Source organism: Littorina saxatilis, linkage group LG9 (assembly GCF_037325665.1).
Source record: "Littorina saxatilis isolate snail1 linkage group LG9, US_GU_Lsax_2.0, whole genome shotgun sequence".
In the NCBI taxonomy this organism is placed as follows: Eukaryota; Metazoa; Mollusca; class Gastropoda; order Littorinimorpha; family Littorinidae; genus Littorina; species Littorina saxatilis.
In genome coordinates, this window is record NC_090253.1 from 63,974,176 (window position 1) to 63,993,226 (window position 19,051).

The 19,051-nt window shown below is 43.3% G+C and overlaps 2 protein-coding genes across 5 annotated transcripts; both read left to right on the forward strand.

Moving 5' to 3' along the window:
- The first annotated feature begins 3,459 nt into the window (after positions 1-3,459).
- Positions 3,460-10,326, forward strand: LOC138976780 (uncharacterized). Of its 4 annotated transcripts, none has more exons than XM_070349671.1 (3): positions 3,460-3,587; positions 5,409-5,723; positions 7,716-10,326. In XM_070349671.1, exons 2-3 carry the CDS (start codon positions 5,522-5,524, stop codon positions 8,684-8,686), a joined length of 1,173 nt encoding a protein of 390 aa, XP_070205772.1. In that variant the 5' UTR covers positions 3,460-3,587; positions 5,409-5,521; the 3' UTR covers positions 8,687-10,326. The 4 variants fall into 4 exon arrangements, with proteins under 4 accessions (XP_070205772.1, XP_070205770.1, XP_070205773.1 ...); XM_070349669.1 differs by having other exon boundaries at positions 3,464-3,587; positions 5,415-5,723; XM_070349672.1 differs by having other exon boundaries at positions 3,464-3,587; positions 5,415-5,723; positions 7,719-10,326.
- Positions 10,327-13,724: 3,398 nt separating this feature from the next.
- LOC138976782 (uncharacterized) lies at positions 13,725-16,955 on the forward strand. Its single transcript, XM_070349673.1, has 2 exons — positions 13,725-13,970; positions 15,300-16,955. The coding sequence occupies exons 1-2, from the start codon at positions 13,777-13,779 to the stop codon at positions 16,135-16,137; spliced, it is 1,032 nt and encodes a 343-aa protein (XP_070205774.1). The 5' UTR covers positions 13,725-13,776; the 3' UTR covers positions 16,138-16,955.
- Positions 16,956-19,051: the final 2,096 nt, after the last annotated feature.

The window sequence follows — 19,051 nt, forward strand, 5'->3', positions numbered from 1 at the left end:
ATAATGATAATAATAATAATAATAATAATAAGGGTATATATATATTTTTCTTCTTCTTCAATGTTGCTGTGATTAAAGTGTCAACTTGGTGACTGTTGGTGTTTGTTTGTGGATGTACTCTAGACACCTTGTGTTGTCTCTGTCAGTCCTTGTCTCTTCCTGGCTTTATCCAAGTCCTGTTCTATGATACACTTCCATCAAGCGTGACTTTGTGTGCTAGCATTTCATAATTCCATGGAGACCAGGAAAGTGAAGAGCAGCATTTTGTGTGAGAGCTTGAATCTCTGGAGTAAGCGGCTGAAGATGTACTCATCCGAGAAGGAAAGGGAAGTAAGTGCTCTAAATGAATACGACATGTATCGTGAGTAAGTGAGAGTTATGCGGAGCCAGTCTCCTTGTACGTGAGAGAATAACAAGTATTGAAATTAACAACTGTCATCCTCTTTTTTTGAAGAAGTACTCTGATTTTCTTTTTTGGATTTTGTTCTTCAAGTGTTAATGGTTGAACAGTTAAATTAGGGATGAATTGGTACATCAATTAATTGGGTGAAGGATGACTAAACTGGCTCCCTATCTCTATTAAATTAATTCTTTTTATACAACCAATTACTAATCAATTTTTCTATAAAGTTATAGATAATAGTACTGAATGTTTTAATCTCAGGACAGCCTTGGCACTTCACACTTATGCCTTGGTTCCAGGTTATTTAATTTTGTGCGAATCCCTTTGGTAATTTTCCTGTGTTTGAAAGGAAAAAAAGTGTTTTTACACAATCGCATTTATTATCTTTTATACTTACCACACAGGAAATAATGCAATAAATGTACTGAGAGCAAGTGTGAGGGTGTCAATCTTTGTGAGTGCCTGCATGTGTGTGTGTGTGTGTGTGCGCGTGTGTTGTGAATATGTGTGTGTCTGTTTGCGCATGTCTGTCTATGTGTAAGAGGTGTTTACACAGCAGCCCTGCTGTGGGTACCAAAACACTCAGGCATCAGAGGCAACAAAAGAGCAGGCAATATCCAAGGAAGGTGTTCAAAACATCAGATTGATATATGAGACTAAAACCTATCCAGGGACCACTGGACGGGCTGAAGAACGACCAAGACTTGGTGTTACACGACACTTGAGATTGCCACAAGTTCTCAAACGTCGTATAGTTGTGTTCTTTTATTCTACGTCGCCCGTCTTCGTAGCAGCAGAAAACAACTCGTCAAATTGAGTTCGAGGATTTATTCAGCATTCAATACATACAACTGCACATCGTAGCAGAACTCAAATAGAAGCTTTTTTTACATACAAATCGCGCTGGCATATATAGTAAATACTCAATCTCGAGAATATTCCAGACCGAACATGATACAACTACATTATAAATTATACGAACCGTCTATGGACTAGAACAGTGACGTTCTCTGTGACGTACATCAAAAGCGCCGACGCACTTAATCCGAACGAACGCCACGAACTCACACTAAAAACAGCGTGGTAAACAACTTGTTTTGACAGGACTAGAAAGTTCACCTGCATTCTCGTCCAAGCATAAATATTGTGTTTACAAAATATAATATCGGTACTTTCCCACAAAGTACAAATAAGTCAACTACATGCAACACACAAAACTGAACCAAAGCTCAGCAACGGTAGCGTTTCCTAACATTTGGACATCCACGAACCACATCCAGGCAAAACGATATATTTGGCTGCCCCGCGTAACCAAAGACACAGCAAAGGACCTGAGAGGACAACTGAGGATGGCAGCAAACGACAGAGTTAGTGACCAGACAATAAGGAGCCGTCTGCATGAAGCTAATCCCCACTCCAGGCGCCCAGCGATGCCATCTTCACTGGACCAGGCAGCAGTGGTCCTGAGTTCTCTTCACGGATGATTCCCGTTTCACTTTTTCTCATCCCGAAGAGCGAGTTCGTGTGTGGTGGCGTCATGGGGAGCGACTTATGGACGGCGCTGTTCAAGAGCACAACCGTTATGGTGGAGGCTCGGTGACGGTGTGGGGCGGGTTCCACCTGCATGACAGGACCCCACTCCACCTCGTACAAAGCGTTTTGACCGGGGTCCGTAACAGCGACGAGATCCTTCAGCCCTTTGCCATCCCCGTCCTGTGAGCCATGGGTGAAAGATCCACATTGCAGGATGACAATGCAACTCCGCATTGGGCTCGCATCGTCACCAACTTCCTTGGGCAGCAGGGCGTTCAGCGCATGCAGTAGCCAGCCAACTCCCCTCATCTGGCACCAATAGAACATCTCTGAGACACCCTGGGCCGATGTTTGAAAGACAACCAACCCCTGCCGCTAATTTGGCTCAGCTTGGTGAGCTTCTGAAGCAGGAATGGGAAAGAATTCCTCAGAGGACCCTGAGGACTTCGGTTGAGTCCGTGAGGCGACAATGCGTTGAGTGCATTGTCTCAAACGGAGGTCACACGCGATACTAAACGTGTTGTGATGCCAGAGCCGTGACTTTTAACATTTTTAAACGTCTGTGGGAATGATAGAAATAAAATGTTAAAAGAAAATCATGCACTCTTAAATTGTTTGCTTGCGTGCAGTTGACAAATCTCAAAGTGGCCCCCAAAATATTCTGAGTCGTATATTTTGCTCAGTGCTAAATTTATCAAGCTGCTTGACTCGCTTGTGCGTGTCTCGCCCACTGTCGACGCTATCGGGGATACACCGAAAAACTCAGTCAGGCTGACAGCATTTGCCAACACGTTTGTCTGTAAGCAGTGGTCAATGCCTTGCTTACCTGACTCAGTGTCACTGCACCCAGCTTGTCGGTGATAAGTTCTGCCCCCCCCCCCCCCCAGCTAAGACTATACACAAGTGGATCACGGCCCAAATGTCGATTAAAAAAAAAAGGGCCAGAAAATAAGGGAGGGTAGCCTGAACATACAGGTACGTTAACAGTTATAATGAACAGAAAGCCTTAACGTGGAAAGTCTTTACAATGAAGTATTACATTGAAGGGTGTATGGGGGGAGGGGAGAGGGATACGGGCGGAGATAAAAATGTCACTATTTTTTGACTGTATTTATTATCACAAAATGAATCATGACATGCACAGGAAAGGTACATTTATCGTTGTTCTAAAGAGATTAAAAGTGTGGAAGTCTTACATCGTAGGGTGTGTGTGTGTGTGTGTGTGTGAGGGGGGGGGTTTCGAATTAGATTAAACGATTTTTATTATTTTTCCTTTTGTTGGGTTAAGTACAACCGTATACTCCTGTTTGCATGCGCTATCCTGTCTGACGTCAGCAAAGGACGTTAACGACCTCGTCTTGATTAACACACACACACACACACACACACACACACACACACACACACACACACACACACACACACACACACTCTCTCATTCAAAACTGTTTACCGTCAGCAAGCAAATTTGTTGTGCAACAACATACCAACCCAACCTAGTCATACCTACTCTGCCAAGTCACCTGAACTGTTGTGATCACCCTGGGTATCACTGGGCTTAGCTGGCGCTACGCATATATAAGTCCTGACATGTACCAGGCCATGTTACTGCATGCCTGTGCTCCTCACTGCCACAGAAAACGGTCTGAGGGTGAGTTTCCACCTCTTCTTTGATTTTCTCTCGAAAATTATTACCAACCAGAATGTCTGAAACCGAGTTTTTTGACATAGAAAGTGGAGATAAAATAGGAAGTTTGAATACTTCAGAATAATGAAGGTTTACTATGGATTTTTTCATCTCTCGAATACTATTACCAACCAGAATGTCTGAAACCGAGTTTATTGACATAGAAAGTGGAGATAAAATAGGAAGTTTGAATACTTCAGAATAATGAAGGTTTACTTTGGATTTTTTTTTATGGTTTGCAAAGGGTTTGTGTTTTTCCTGACATCAGCTTTTTGGGTTTGTCTAAATTAAGTTTATTTCTTTCGTTTTGTTGTTTGTTTGTCAAAGGGGTTTCTGTGATTCTGCAGGCACAAAAACATACATTAGAAACATAAAACATTTCCGGCACAATTTGGGTTGTTCGTTGTACCTGGGAGTTTATAATGTTGCAGTTAGTTTTGTTACTTCTGAGAAAACTGGTGTAAACTGGTTTACTGGTATTTTTGTAACATTCGTTCTAGACTGTCTGTTTTCTTGTTTCTCTCTTGCATACCCATTTTCTTTCTCTCGTATGTGTGTGATATGTTCTTCTTTCTCTCTCTCTCTCTCTCTCTCTCTCTCTCTCTCTCTCAGTCTCTCTCTCTCTCTCTCTCTCTCAGTCTCTCTCTCTCTCTCTCTCTTATTATTCCCCCCTCCCCAACACACACACATTTGTGCGTGTTTGTGTCTTTTTTTCTTTTCTTTTTTTCTTCTTTTTTGTGGAAACATTTTCTGTCTGGCTTTACACAAGTCTTCCATTTACTTTGAATCTACATGTATATGATAAACAGGAGTAACAAGTCTGTTGTGAATCGTGTATGACCATTTTCAAGATAGATCGAATCTTTTAGTGAATGTCAAAGACTGAGCATTCCATCAAGTAATCATTCTTGTTTTTTTGAGTATATTTATGTCTTTCTCTGTGTTACCTCTGGCCTTTTTCGTGCTCTTTTTTTTCATAATTTTTTTCTATCTTTCTTTGTTACTTTCTTTCTTGTTTTCTTTCCTTCTTTCTTTTAAGATTTTTCTCTCAAGTTCTTTCTTTTTCTTTTCTTACTTTCTTACCTGAAATACAGTCGAAGTTTTTTCTTCTTCTGTTGCTGGTATTACAAATCAATAAATACATTCATTGTGGGGATAACTTATTTGTTGCATTGTATTTTAGAATAGATAACTAATTTTCCGCCGATCATTGTGTGCCGTGTTGCACAACGGAAAAATAAGGTGCAACTGGAGCTTCTGTCACGTCATCAGACGTTTATCTGAAAACATATTTCATCCCGTTGTTTCGTAGATAAGATTTGTTTAAGATAAATCCAAAGAGCATCGGTCAGTAGGTAGTAAAGAATTCAGTGTTATATTGAGCTTTGTAATCTCATGGACTAATAAAACTTGAACTTGAACTCATACCGCCCCGCGGAAATCACTTGAACACCGAACAAGAACTGTCCAGAATGAACTGCGTAGATCGGGAATTCCCGATGTTAGTACATGTTGATGTTATCGTTTCAGTTTTCTCTCCGCGTCAGCGATTTCATTGATGCATACTGGGGAAGGAATGTCTTATTTAGTCAGTAAAAACTGACGTGTTGCTAAGAATAACTTTTTTTCAAACGTGTGGCGTCACGTGAGCTAACACCTCTAAACTGAGACAAGGAAACCAATTAAGAATAAACCGGTTGGGATTAACGCAAGGACGATTATAGAGAAGATCGCTGTTATAAATCATTAATTTCTTCGCTGAAAGTTCATTGTGTTTGACGCCAGGTACAGACGAGGACGATTTGAACAACTGAGCTGGCTTGAACAAGCGGTGCAAACAGCAGAGAGAGCGACATCACCATTGTGGGTCAACCTTGATGACAGTGTGAAGCCGCAAGATGGTGGATAATCATGGACACTTTCACCATGCGGCCTTCATTGACCTGCCCAAAACACTGCCACTGTTTCCTCTTCATTCTGCGCTGAAGACAGGGAGCGGGAGTCTTCACCCTGCGAAGACAGTCTCGTTTTCTTTACCGAATTCAACAAAACAACAGGATGTGTCTAAAAGTGATTGGAAGCTTCCTGCTTCTAATGGAGGTAAATACGACTTGGGTATTTTAGAAACTTGGCACTTTTGTCTCTGTCTATCTGTCTCTTCGCGGGCTGTGTCTTTCTGTCTGTCTCTTTCTCTCTCTCCGATTGTCTGTCTGTCTGTCTCGCTGTGTCCGTCTCTGTGTCTGTCGGTGTGTGCCTCTCTCTTTCTCTGACTTTGTCTGTCTGTCTGTCTGTCTGTCTGTCTGTCCTTCTTTGTCTCTTTCTCCCTCTCTGTGTCTCTCTCTTTCTCCACTCTATCTGTCTGTCTGTCTTCCTCGCTGTGTCTCCCTGTCTCTCTTTCTGTCTGTCTGTCTGTCTGTCTGTCTGTCTGTCTAACTGTCTGCCTGTCTCTCTGTGTGTCTCAGGCTTCCTCTCTGTTTGTCTGTCTGTCTCAACCTCTCTCTCTCTCTCTTTCTGTCTGTGTGTCTGTCTGTGTCTGTCTATCGGTCTGTCTGTCTGTCTGTCTGTATGTCTGTCTGTCTGTCTCTCTCTCTCTCTCAATCTCTCTCTCTCCCTGCCCCCTCCCCTCTCTCTCTCTCTCGCTCTCTTTTGACATTTAGTCAAGTTTTGACTAAATGTTTTAACATAGAGGGGGAATCGAGATGAGGGTCGTGGTGTATACGTATGTGTGTGTGTGTATGTGTGTGTGTGTGTCTGTGTGATGGGGTGTGTGTGTACAGCGATTCAGAGAAACCTACCGGACCGGAAATGTTTTTCATTTTTTTGAGAAATGTCTTTGATGACGTCATATCCGGCTCTTTGTGAAAGTTGAGGCGGCACTGTCACGCTCTCATTTTCCAACGAATTTTGTTGAAATTTTGGTCAAGCAATTGTCGACGAAGGCCGGAATTTGGTATTGCATTTCAGTTTGGAACCTTACAAATGAATTGATGAGTTTGCTCATTAAAGTTGTCATTAGAATAAATTTTTTGTAAAGAGATTCAAAATTGATTGCATCTGAATCAGAAAATATATATACATATGTCATGTTTACGCTTAAAATGTGATCACATTTAACGAAAATATGTTAATTTGTACTAACATTAAAATGTAAGAAATCGATCAAAAAATGTGTTGATCTTATCCTTTATCATTTCCTGATTCAAAAAATATATATATATGATATGTTGTAATTAAAACCAGATCAGAAAGTTCAAAAGAATACAAAAAAGGTCGCTTTTCTGCTTAGTGCAATACGCTACCGCGCTATTCTGGCTTGTCAATTTCACTTCGTTTTCCACTTGAAAAAGGAGCGATTTCCTTCTCATGGGGATTGAGGAACCTGTCTTGTCTTGGTGAACAAATGCAGTGCGTTCAGTTTCATTCTGTGAGTTCGACAGCTTGACTTTCGTGTTGTAATTTTGCCTCACGCGACTTGTTTAGTTTCGGTTTGTGTATACATTTTGTTTGTTTGCTTGTTTGTTTGTTTGTTTGTATGTTTGTATGTTTGTTTGTTGCTCCAAGGACAGATTGTAAGAAAAGGCCCAGCCTTAAATCGTTATCCTTGTAAAATAAAGTGCAATCTCAGTTTCGCCCTCTCCCCTCTCTCTCCCTCTCTCGCTCTATCTCTCCCTCTTTCTCGCTCCATCTCCCCCCCCCTCTCTCTCTCTCTTGCTCTATCTCTCCTCCTCTCCCTCTCTCTCGCTCCATCTCTCCCCCCTCTCCCTCTCTCTCGCTCCATCTCTCCCCCCTCTCCCTCTCTCTCGCTCCATCTCTCCCCCCTCTCCCTCTCTCTCGCTCCATCTCTCCCCCCTCTCCCTCTCTCTCGCTCTATCTCTCCCCCCTCTCCCTCTCTCTCGCTCCATCTCTCCCCCTCTCCCTCTCTCTCGCTCTATCTCTCCCCCCTCTCCCTCTCTCTCGCTCTATCTCTCCCCTCTCTCTATCTCGCTCTATCTCTCCCCCCCCCTCCCTCTCTCTATCTCTTCCAACTCTCTCTCTCTCTCTCTCTCATACCGAGTCTTGCCATAACAACGCGTGTCCTTCCTTTCCTCACAGCAGTCGCCCACCCCATTCAGGACATGGAAGCTGCCAAGTTAGCCGTGGCAATCATCATGAACATACCACAGACCATCGTCCAGCTCGTCATAGACGCTCACCGCCTCGGCCTTGACCCCAGCATGACCTTCACTGACTCCGAGCAGTTAGCACGTGCAGCACATGACCTCGCAGACAATATTCCGCGTCAGGGGGAGCTGGCTTGGAAAATCCACCAGGCGCAGCAGCAGCTCCATCGTACTGCCGAGCCGGGAGGGCTGAAGGGGGCGGGGAACTGCGGGGCTGGGGGTGAGGTGATGAAGGATGGCTCACGGGATCCTCCCTCAGAAATGTTGGTTGATTCCAAGGTGAAAGCCTGTCCTTCTGATGCCTCTTCTTCCTCCATCTCCTCCTCCTCCCCTTCCCCCTTCTCATCCCTGTCCTCCTCCTCCTCCTCCATCAACTCTGACCCAATACCAACATGCCCTCCGTCAGAGATGTCGGGATCTTCTGAAACACCAGCACGCAACACGCCGCACAGCCACCATGACAAGCCCACCTCGTCTGACTCCCTCTCATCCACACAGCAAACTCACATCATTTCCACCTCTGGGGCCGAGCCAGGATTGGGTAAATCACCAGTAGAAATGCCGGCGTCTGAGAATGGCAAAGCCACAGCCTCTCCTCTTTCACCCCCACAACTCCATTCCCACCCAGCCCCCTCCCCGGCCCAACATCTTCAGTCCAGCGACGCCACGAAAACACACCGAGAGCTGCTGAGAAAGCGAGTGAAGAGCCTGGCTGTGGAAAACCGGAAGCTGAAGCACCGGAAGGTGTGCCGCGCATGTCAGAAGGTTGACCTGGCTGAGAGCGGGATCACGTTCCTGCCTTGCGGTCACTTCATCACGTGCGAGACGTGCTCTGAGATGTTCGACGACTGTCCGGCCTGTGGCAAGAACATCATGGGCACTGTCCGCACATTCCTGTCGTAAGGGCCAGCAAGCTGCTTGTGTTGTCTGCACGTCGTGCATTTCATTCCCCTGATTGCGTGAGATCCCAGGGATGGGAGACAGCATGGTAGCTTTGGCGTGTGGTCTGGAAGCTTCGTTTTAGTCCACTGTTTCTGGACAGCAGGTGTGTGGATCATCGTTGTATAAATCACAGAGTAATAAATGTCTGCGTTTTCTAGACGTCGATGATTTTTTGATTTTTTTAATATTATGTGTGTACAACAAGTTCATAGATAATTGCTGTATATACATTACATATTAAATGCTTACTTATTGTAGACGTCGTGTTTCTTTTTTTTATGTCGTAAAATAATGGCTTGCTATCTCAGAAATGGGAACATTGAATCATCTGTACGTGCTATATAACATCTATCTTATCTTAAGTGTATCACCTGGAAACATCAAGGCTATTGACATCTTCAGACACGCTCATTTCAGTTGTATCACCCATCGCCTTGGAAATTTATTCTAAGCAATCAACATAACATAGCTTATTTATGATTAACTTGTTTTTATGCATGGGTGTTTCTATGCCTTTAGTAAACAGGGCTTTCTTCAAACTTTGATATTGTCTCTTTTTTTCTTTTTTGGTGCTTGAGTTTGTCCCACTCTTTACTTCCATTGTTCATTGTCAATATCTTCTTCGCACGTAAACACCGATAGGTGGTAAAGCTGATGTGTCTGTGTCTTTTGGTAACATCTGTCACAGAACGTCATTGGTTACTTCGCCACACGTCTGCTTGAGTTGTCTTTTCGAGAAAAAAAAACTGTATCGACAATTTGGCACATTCTCAGTAAAGATCCATTCCTTCTCGAAGCACGTACAACGCCACGGATCGGTAAAGGGTTTAACGTCAAGTAAGAGCATTCGTCCACTTTGACACATACAACAAATCAGTCTGGTCAGTTCCTGTGCAGAGCGGGAATGTTATAACTCGGATTTTATTGTAGTCATTGGCAAAAATGTCAGTTACCATAGTAATCCAGCAAAACAAATTGCCGCTCTGTTCACAGAAAGCAGCCAGGCTGTACATTTTTGGAATACAAGTCCAAGGGAAATGATGCCCTTACCGTCTGACAAAGCCGGGTCAAATCTATGGTTCATGACAGCATGGAAGAGACTGGAAGGATGTTTGTTTTTTAAACTATCCGTCATCTTTTCACTGAGATGTGGAGACACAATTCTCAATGACCTTAGCGCTACCGCCTGATTTAATTTATTTTTTTATTTTTTAACTGTTTTTGCTATGTTTGGAAGTCAGCCTACCTCAGAAATATATGATACACATACACTAACTGTGTTTTTATGTTTTACTTCTGGAACTAAAACAAATGCATTGGTGCTCAAGTACATGTAATAACATGTTTGACTCCCACAGTTCACGCAGCAAATCTGAACTCATATATATTGAGGTCTAGGGGAATCTCATTTTGTTCAATGAAAATGTATTCGTTTAGTAATGCCTGAAGCTTACTCTCGGATGTTCGAAATATTAATGTATTGTGAACCCACACGACACCATCCTTTGTTTTCCCTTTCCTGAATGTGGCATCAGAACAGTGATGTGTTTTTGTTTTATTTCATATATGTCAGTAATCGTGAATAAATAAACACAACAGCATCCATTGTGTATGTGTGTGTGTGTGTGTGTGTGTGTGTGTGTGTGTGTGTGTGTGTGTGTGTGTGTGTGTTATTGTGTTATTGTGTGTGTGTGTGTTAGTGTGTATGTGTGTGGGCGCGCGAGTGCGTTGGTGTGTGTGTGTGTGTTTGTGTGTGTGCGTGCGTGTTTGTGTGGGTATCTGTGTGTGTTCGCGCGCAATGACCCACAAAGGCAAGGAGACAGACAGACATACTGCCAGACCAAACAGACAGACCAACCGACAGAAAAATGAAAAGATTTAGTTATCCGTACGAAAATAAAAACACGTACGATAATGAGCTGGCAAGAACAGGTCACCTGAAGTGTTGCTACCTGTACAGCGATCAGGTGAAGTGGATGCGTTCTTGCATGGCACGATCATGGATCTTCCGGGTTGCTTGTATGCACAGGGGCTTGTATCAAAGCGCCGGTCGATACAAGTATCTACTCCTTTTGTCAGTCTTACAGCTCTTTTACTCTTCCGTTAGATACTCTATAAGAAGATTAATACATCAGTAATTATAAAGGAGTTGGATACTTCCATCGACCGGCGCTTTGATACAAGCTCCTGTGCTTAGATCTGTGACGTGTATCACACCTGGGGCTGGAAAAGTTTGTGCCTCTCACTTAGCTTCCTGGCTGTACGCAACGGGGCCTTGATGCTTTTTCCCCCTTGAAACTTCGATCATGATTAGCGGTCGACCACGCTTCAGAAGATACATTTTAACACACACACACGGACACAGACACAGGCACAGACACACAGACACACACACACACACACACACACACACACACACACACACACACACACACACACACACACACACACACACACACACACACACACACACACACACATATATATATGCAAACTAACAAACTAGCCAAGAAAAGGCGAACAAACGAACACGTAAACGAATAAGCAAACGAAGGAATGAACAAAAGAACGAACGAACAAACAAACATACAAAACGATGACGCAATTAACGTGCTGTTTGTGCTTAATTCGTATGCATTTTGTGCAGGACTGGTAGTTTAGGTTGTTAATCTCTAATGTGGTACATTGCGAAGTAGGCCTACTAGTTTAGTATTACTGTTTAATTATAAGTGTCATTTTCAAATCAGAAATAACTGTGTGTGTTGACGGTAGAATTCCTCGCAAGTTCACCTCTGTGATTCAGCAATAATCGCTCCCAATAGTTATGAGCTGTTTCGATGGCGTCACAAACGTTACGCCGTTTTTCCACCTCCCACCACTTCTATGACAGGGAATTAATAATAATAATGATAATGGACACTTATTGACCGCCCCTTCTCACTAGAGCTCACGGCGATGTACACTGAATAGCAACAGCGTGCACGCACACACACACACACACACACACACACACACACACACTAAATACAGTTTGTGGCTAACAATACAAAAAAGACTTTTCTTAAAAACTCTCGACTAAACATACATTTTCCTTGATAGATATATACATATGACACAAAGCTTCACAGCACAGACTTGCAAAGCTATATAAATACACATTCAAACAAAAAGCTTCAGAATTCCCCTTCCTCCTTGCCAATGTCATCAGTGAACCTTCACAGGCGTTGCTCTTAAGTATCACCGGAAGGCTTATTACGTGTGCCTTTTTAAAGACAGAGCAGTTGTACTATCATAGAAAACCCACTTCGTGTCGACAAAAGAAGTGCTCTTCAGTGTTCGCCCTCCACTTCATTTCATTTTTTTCTCATGTTAGCAAATAACTGCCATGGTAGTATCAACTGTCACCAAGAGAATACGTCTTTTTGCAACTACATTTTAGAATTCGGGTGAGAACAATCGTAGGCTTCTTTTTCTTGTTGTCGATCACACGTCTATGCTTTTAGACCTGGCAGCGAGACAAATGATACTGTCTTCTCCACGTCCTCCTTTCTCCATACAGCTGGCAGCGGAGGAGGACTGAATCGTATAGGCAAATTCGTTTGTTTCTTTCTGAGCCGGTCTGCCAATTTTGTGCGTGAGTGTGTGTTCCAACATGAAAGTTGGTATCGCCCAAGCTACTCGATAATGATAATGTCACGTTTTCACTTCGACGGTCCTGCGTTTCCTGAAATAAAATAAGTCTCGCTGAGCTGTTCAAGGTAGTTAAATATATCCATGGATGTAACTCCTACTTGAGGCCAGAGACCGTTTGAAAAGTACCATCCGGAAACTTCCGGATATTCAAAATTTGAAAATAAAACCCACCTAAAGTGAATTAAATCCGCCAAACTTTAGCGATTCTATTTACGTTGATTTTCGATCCAAGGTTTGATAGTTCTCCAGTCCTGGCGATTTTTAGGACATAGCTTCCAGTCAAATATATTTTATTTTAATCTTTTTCGGCTTGAGGGGATGTGTCCCTCCTGGGCCACTCAGCGGGTAGCCAGTCAGGGGGTAGCCAGTCAGGGGGTACCCAGTCAGGGGGTAGCCAGTCAGCGGGTAGCCAGTCAGCGGGTAGCCAGTCAGCGGGTAGCCAGTCAGGGCCTGACTTTGATCTCGTTTCATTTTCAGAAGTTGCAACCATGAATATTATTTTTCATTGCCTCGTGAGACCAACCAGCGATCATGCTACACGCTGTCGATATTACTATCGTGTTCGTATTCAACAGCAGGGAATGATCATATGCACAGCTTTGTGAACACCTCGCCTTTCACAGTTTGCACTACTCAATGGCATTCATTGCCACCCCTAAAGTTCGCTTTCTATAGAGGATTTTGTTCGCCAGAAAAATGACTCATTGAAATTAAGACCTGAGCTCTCCGCGGCCGGTGTTACAACACGATAGTTCCCCACGACAGATTTACACGGTAGTAAAACTTTCGTGGGTACATTTTTACTGGGAGTTACCCAGCTGATCCAGCAAAGAAATCTTCATAGCAAAAAGGAATTACTCTTACCAGGAAAAGTTTACTCCTTTACACTAAACTAAAATTAACACGCGGGGAATTTACCCCAACCACACAAACTGTACGGGTATAGGGTCTCGCCCGGTACCTAATCGGTGACCTGTGGCCAGTTGCACAACTTAAGCCAGAAACAAAGTCGGCCAACTGCAGTTAAACGAGTGAAATACAGTAATCCAAGATTTCTCCCCTTCTAATTTCTCGCAGCGGACTTGGGGATGGCTCTGTTCCTATATTCTTCCTGCACTTACATTTCACTGTCTCCCCAAAACGTACATATTCTGTCTCACAATGTCATAGGTTATAGCATATATATCATTGCATGAACTTAATACGGATTAGTAATAACTAAGAGTAAAATTACGAGCACTTTTTTTTTCCAGGTGGGGAGCTCTTCTCGCGTGCTACACCGGCTGTGCAGAAAAGCCGCGAGACCCGAGGAAAACCCGCCGTGGTCATAGGACGAAGATCCGGGTGGATTAACCAACATGGCCGCTACCAGGTTTTTAGCCACGTGCTCTCTGTTAATTGTAATTGTGGCGGTGCCTGGCTACCTGTCTGTGTCTGTGTCTAGCGGGTCAACTGACAGATTGCCCAAAGCCCAAGTCACCCTGAATATTGAGGATGTCCACATCAACACAGCGACCTGCTCTGAGGCCAATCTCAAGCACGACGAAGTGAGGTGAGTCTTGTTTTTACCATCTTCATTGTACAGTGAACCCCTTTTTAAACCCTTCACAAATGTGCGAACATCAGGCCTAAACTGAAGGAATACATGAGTAGGGCCTAAAATGGGGGTAAATGTACAGAAGTTATGAACAACAATTCATCATCATCATCAGTCCCCTGACTAGGACAGTCGTCGAGGGGGGGGGGGGAGGGGGGGGAGGGGGGGAGGGGGGGGGGGAGGGGGGGGGGACGTGAGTTCACAATTGGCAGAAACCCTTCTCCAGGCTGTTCTGTTGGGGGCCGTCGACAGAAGGTCAGGGAAGCTCATCTCACGGCGGACAAATAGCTACTGCGTGTTTTGTAAGCATAACACAAAAGCTACGGTCCTCATAACATGAAGAAGGGTACAAGGTCTAGAACTATCACTTACACAGCTTCCCAAAATGTATGATGTAACTTAAGTTGGTGTCAACAACAACAACAACAACAACAACAACAACAACAACAACAACAACAACAACGACGACCATGCAGTGTCAGGCGGTTACAGACATAAAGTACATCACGTTTACCAAGAATTAACAACAACAATTACAACAACACTGCTTCCACCACTGCCACCAACAACAATAACCACCACAATAACAAAACATTTAGAATAGAAACAAACTCAAAAAGAAACAAAACCCATAACAACGAGAATGATAGTTGAGTAATGTATTTATTTTAGCGCACATGCGTGGGTCTGTACGATTCGCATGGGTTAGAGTGTGGTAGGTAATAAGTAGAAAGAGAGAATAAACTGTTTAAACAAGATACGCAATCAATATGCAAGATATCACAAATGTTCAGAAACGAAAATATGTGAAAAACTCTGAAGAAGCTGTTAAAAGAAGAAATGCTGCTCGCACAGACAGAAAGCCACTTTCTCCTTCCATCTGGCCTGTTCGTGTTTACATCGCGTGCCACGCGTTGTGCTATTTTTGCTAAGCCCCGCCCCTTTTTCTGTTGCATGATGGGAGAGGCCGGATTGGCCGTGACGTGTTTAAGGACAAGATATAGGTTATAATGATGATAATTCGAGTTTTACGCCCTCACGGCTTTTGATGAGATACACAAGTGTATGCGTGTTTAGGTGGTATCAGCCATCTGCACTTATGGCAGAATGACCGAGGTCTTTTACGTGCCATTGTGGTGACACGGGGGTGGGACATGGCTTCCGTCATAAGTGAACAGTGTATCTTGTTTTATTCCACAGTCAGTATTTCTGTTTAAACATTCCTAATAAAGAAATTGATGGGTATGCATGGACTCCATTCTCCTGTTGTGTTATCGTGTGCAGACTCCGCACGATCGACATGACGCACAGGCCCTGTGCACAGTGTGGGGAGACCTCGACTTTGACGCACGTGGGTCACGTGACCTCGCGACATGCCAGCAGAGACAGCAAGCTGCAAACGCGCCTCGCAGTCACGGGGTGGCTCGACATGCAGGGGACGTCTCTCCTCGGCGTCGGCCTCGTGCAGAACGCGTCATCCAAACTCCACGTGGATGACGTCACGTGTTCTTTCACGTACTGGCCTGAAAACGGTATCGCGGAGTACACCGAAGAGCCGCTGAGAAGGCGTGTGCCGGCAAAGAGGGTGGAGTGGAGGATCAGCACATCGCCTGGGGCTGACTCTGTCTACATTCGCCTTCCCACGGCAGCACCAGGGGGCGCGTTGAGTTTTGACTCCGCTCAGCAGCTGGAGGGATCTCTGGAGTTCCTCACTCCTAAGAATACTGACGACCCCACCTTGTACATGTGGCACAGATCTCCGCACGGGGACGTCATGACCCTGACGATCATCGCAGCCACGGACTCTGATCTGACGGCCTGTGCTGACCGCTTTGAGTGCGGTGTGAGGGCCGGGGACACCCACAGCGAGTGTGTCTACTCTCATTTCTCCCGCGAGCCTGCTCCTGGTCCAGTCAACACAGGACACTGGGTGGTGGTAGGGTTGACCCTGGCCGTCTTTTGTCTTGCCGCCATTCTGTGCGTCGCCCTCCTTGTCCTGTTGCTGCGAGGTGGTGGTCGGCCCTGTTGCAGAAAGCACTACAGTCCCGCCTCCGTCGACAACAACATCAACAAGTGCATTGAGGCAGATGACGTCAGCCATTGCTACGAACGGCTCATGTAAAGAATACCGACTTCAAATCCTGAGCTGACATCTGCATCAGGCTTCTAAAGTACTGCGCTTCTTGTGGCATTCTGAGATCATTGAAGTGTACGAAGAGACATACTCCTGTCTCCGCTCTGAGTCCGAACCAACAACAGATTCGTTTAGGTAGTCTAACACGAATTTTCCCAGCACAACCTTCATTTGCAAACGTCCCTGAAAATAACCATAACGTCTGTACAACTTTGCTAAGGCCTAAAAATAAATAGGTGTGGTTACGGCAACCCGACCTACCCTATTTTTAGGGGCCGACCCTATAACTTTTTATTACATTTGTGAAAAAAAACGAAAAAAAAAACCACGAGTGCAGAAAACGCAATGAAAGCGAAAGCGCTCGAGTCGCACACTTATTTCCCTGTCAAGTAGGTTTAATTTGTACACATTAGAAAAAAAAGTAAAAAAACAAAAAAGTGATTGCCTGCCTTCCTACCCTATTTTTTTGGGCTATGTTACCTTAACCACACCTATTTTTTGTTGTTGCCTAAGATGACTTTTGCATGGTGCGCTCAAAAGTGGACGGTTTTCCACGATTCGAATTGTCTCCCTTACATCATTTTGTTGTGTGTTGTTACTCTTTTATTTTGGCCTGACAGTATGCTCGCAGTAAGTTTTCTTTATGATTCAATGTCTTCTTTTTTTTTTAAATAACATTAACATGGCAACACGATCTCTCGTGTGTTGTGCTTTCTTTTCTTTCATCTATTAAATATTGTTTTATTCTTATGACTTTGTTTAAGAGTAGCAATATTATTTGAAAATAAACTTATACTTTCACTTTATTATTGGCAGTGTTTGCTACTTTCTTCCTGTGTAGCCAAATTATGAAATGTAAGATCTATGCTAGGTTGGTCAAAGCAGTATCAATGCCCCAAAACACGCACACACACACACACACACACACACACACACACACACACACACACACACACACACACACACACGGCGATATATATACTCGTACATATGCACATACATGCAAGCAACTCGCACGCACACAAACACACTCACTGTTAATACAAATGTGAAAATATACAGTGTTCGATCGATGATTTATATTGATTAGACACATAGACTATTAGAAAAGAAAATGTACTGTTACTGTTGTCATAGTTAACACACTGACATCATTGCGTATGCAGGACAAGAACACAAAAACCACTGTGTGTGTGCGTGTGTGTGTGTGCGTGTGTGTGTGTGTGTGTGTGTGTGTGACTATGTGTGTCAGTGTGTTTGTGTGTGTGTATGTGTGTGTGTGTGTGCGTGTGTGTGTGTGTGTGTGTGTGTGTGAATGTGTGTGTGTGTCAGTGTGTGTGTGACCATGTGTGTCAGTGTGTTTGTGTGTGTATGTGTGTATATATATGTGTGTGTGTGTGTGTGTGTGTGTGTGTGTGTGTGTGTGTGTGTGTGTGTGTGTGTGTGTGTGTGTGTGTGTGTGTGTGATTGTGTTAAAGTAAGCATTCACTGTATGCATGCATGCTAACTGTCAAAGAGAAAAAAAATGCAAGCTCAGTGTTTGCACAGGGGTTTTATTTCTCAGACACAACAAAATCAATGTTTGCTGGGTTTCTGGTTGGCCTAGGGGTTTCAGGTATTTCTGAGGAATCGACAGAAGAGAGAACATCGATCCTGTTTTATGTGGTCGATAGTGTTGTTTGTTTAGTGCAACACACGGTTGTTGTGTTTCTTTTGAACTATGAGCGATTTCTTGTGTTCTGTTTTTTACATTTAGTCAAGTTTTGACTAAATGTTTTAACATAGAGGGGGAATCGAGACGAGGGTCAAATCAAATCAAATCAAATCAAATCAAATTGTATTTTTCGAGGGTTGTAGCATAAGCAATTCAACGAGCTTTTTTTCAACAAGCCCTCGCCCAGAGAGGGGACTAATCTAATCACATATTTACACGGATATTAACGTAGAAAAAAAAGGTAGAGAAAAAATGTGTATGTGTGTGTGTGTGTGTGTGTGTGTGTGTGTGTGCGTATGTGTGTGTGTGTGTGTGTATGTGTGTGTATGTGTGTGTGTGTGTATGTGTGTGTGTGTGTGTGTGTGTCTGTGTGTCTGTGTGTCTGTGTGTTGAGCGATTCAGACTAAACTGCTGGACCGATCTTTATGAAATTTTACATGAGAGTTCCTGAGTATGATATCCCCAGACGTTTTTTATTTTTTGGATTAATGTCTTTGATGACGTCATATCCGGCTTTTTGTAAAAGTTGAGGCGGCAATGTCACTCCCTCATTTTTCAATCAAATTGATCAAAATTTTGGCCAAGCAATTTTCTTCGACGAAAGCCGGACTTTGGTATTGCATTTCAGCAGGGAGGCTTAAAAATTAATTAATGATTTTGGTCATTAAAAATCTAAAAACTGTAATTAAAATTATTTTTTTAAAAAACGGTTCAAAATTACGTGCATCTTATTCTTCATCATTTTCTGATTCCAAAAACATATAAATATGTTATATTCGGATTAAAAACAAGCTCTGAAAATTTAAAATATAAAAATTATGATTAAAATAAAATTTGCTAAATCGATTTAAAAACAATTCCATCTTATTCCTTATCGGTTCCTGATTCTAAAAACATATAGATATGATATGTTTGGATTAAAAACACGCTCAGAAAGTTAAAACAAGTCGCGTAAGGCGAAAATACAATATTTAGTCAAGTAGCTGTCGAACTCACAGAATGAAACTGAACGCAATGCCATTTATCAGCAAGACCGTATACTCGTAGCATCGTCAGTCCACCGCTCATGGCAAAGGCAGTGAAATTGACAAGAAGAGCGGGGTAGTAGTTGCGCTAAGAAGCATAGCACGCTTTTCTGTACCTCTCTTCGTTTTAACTTTCTGAGCGTGTTTTTAATCCAAACATATC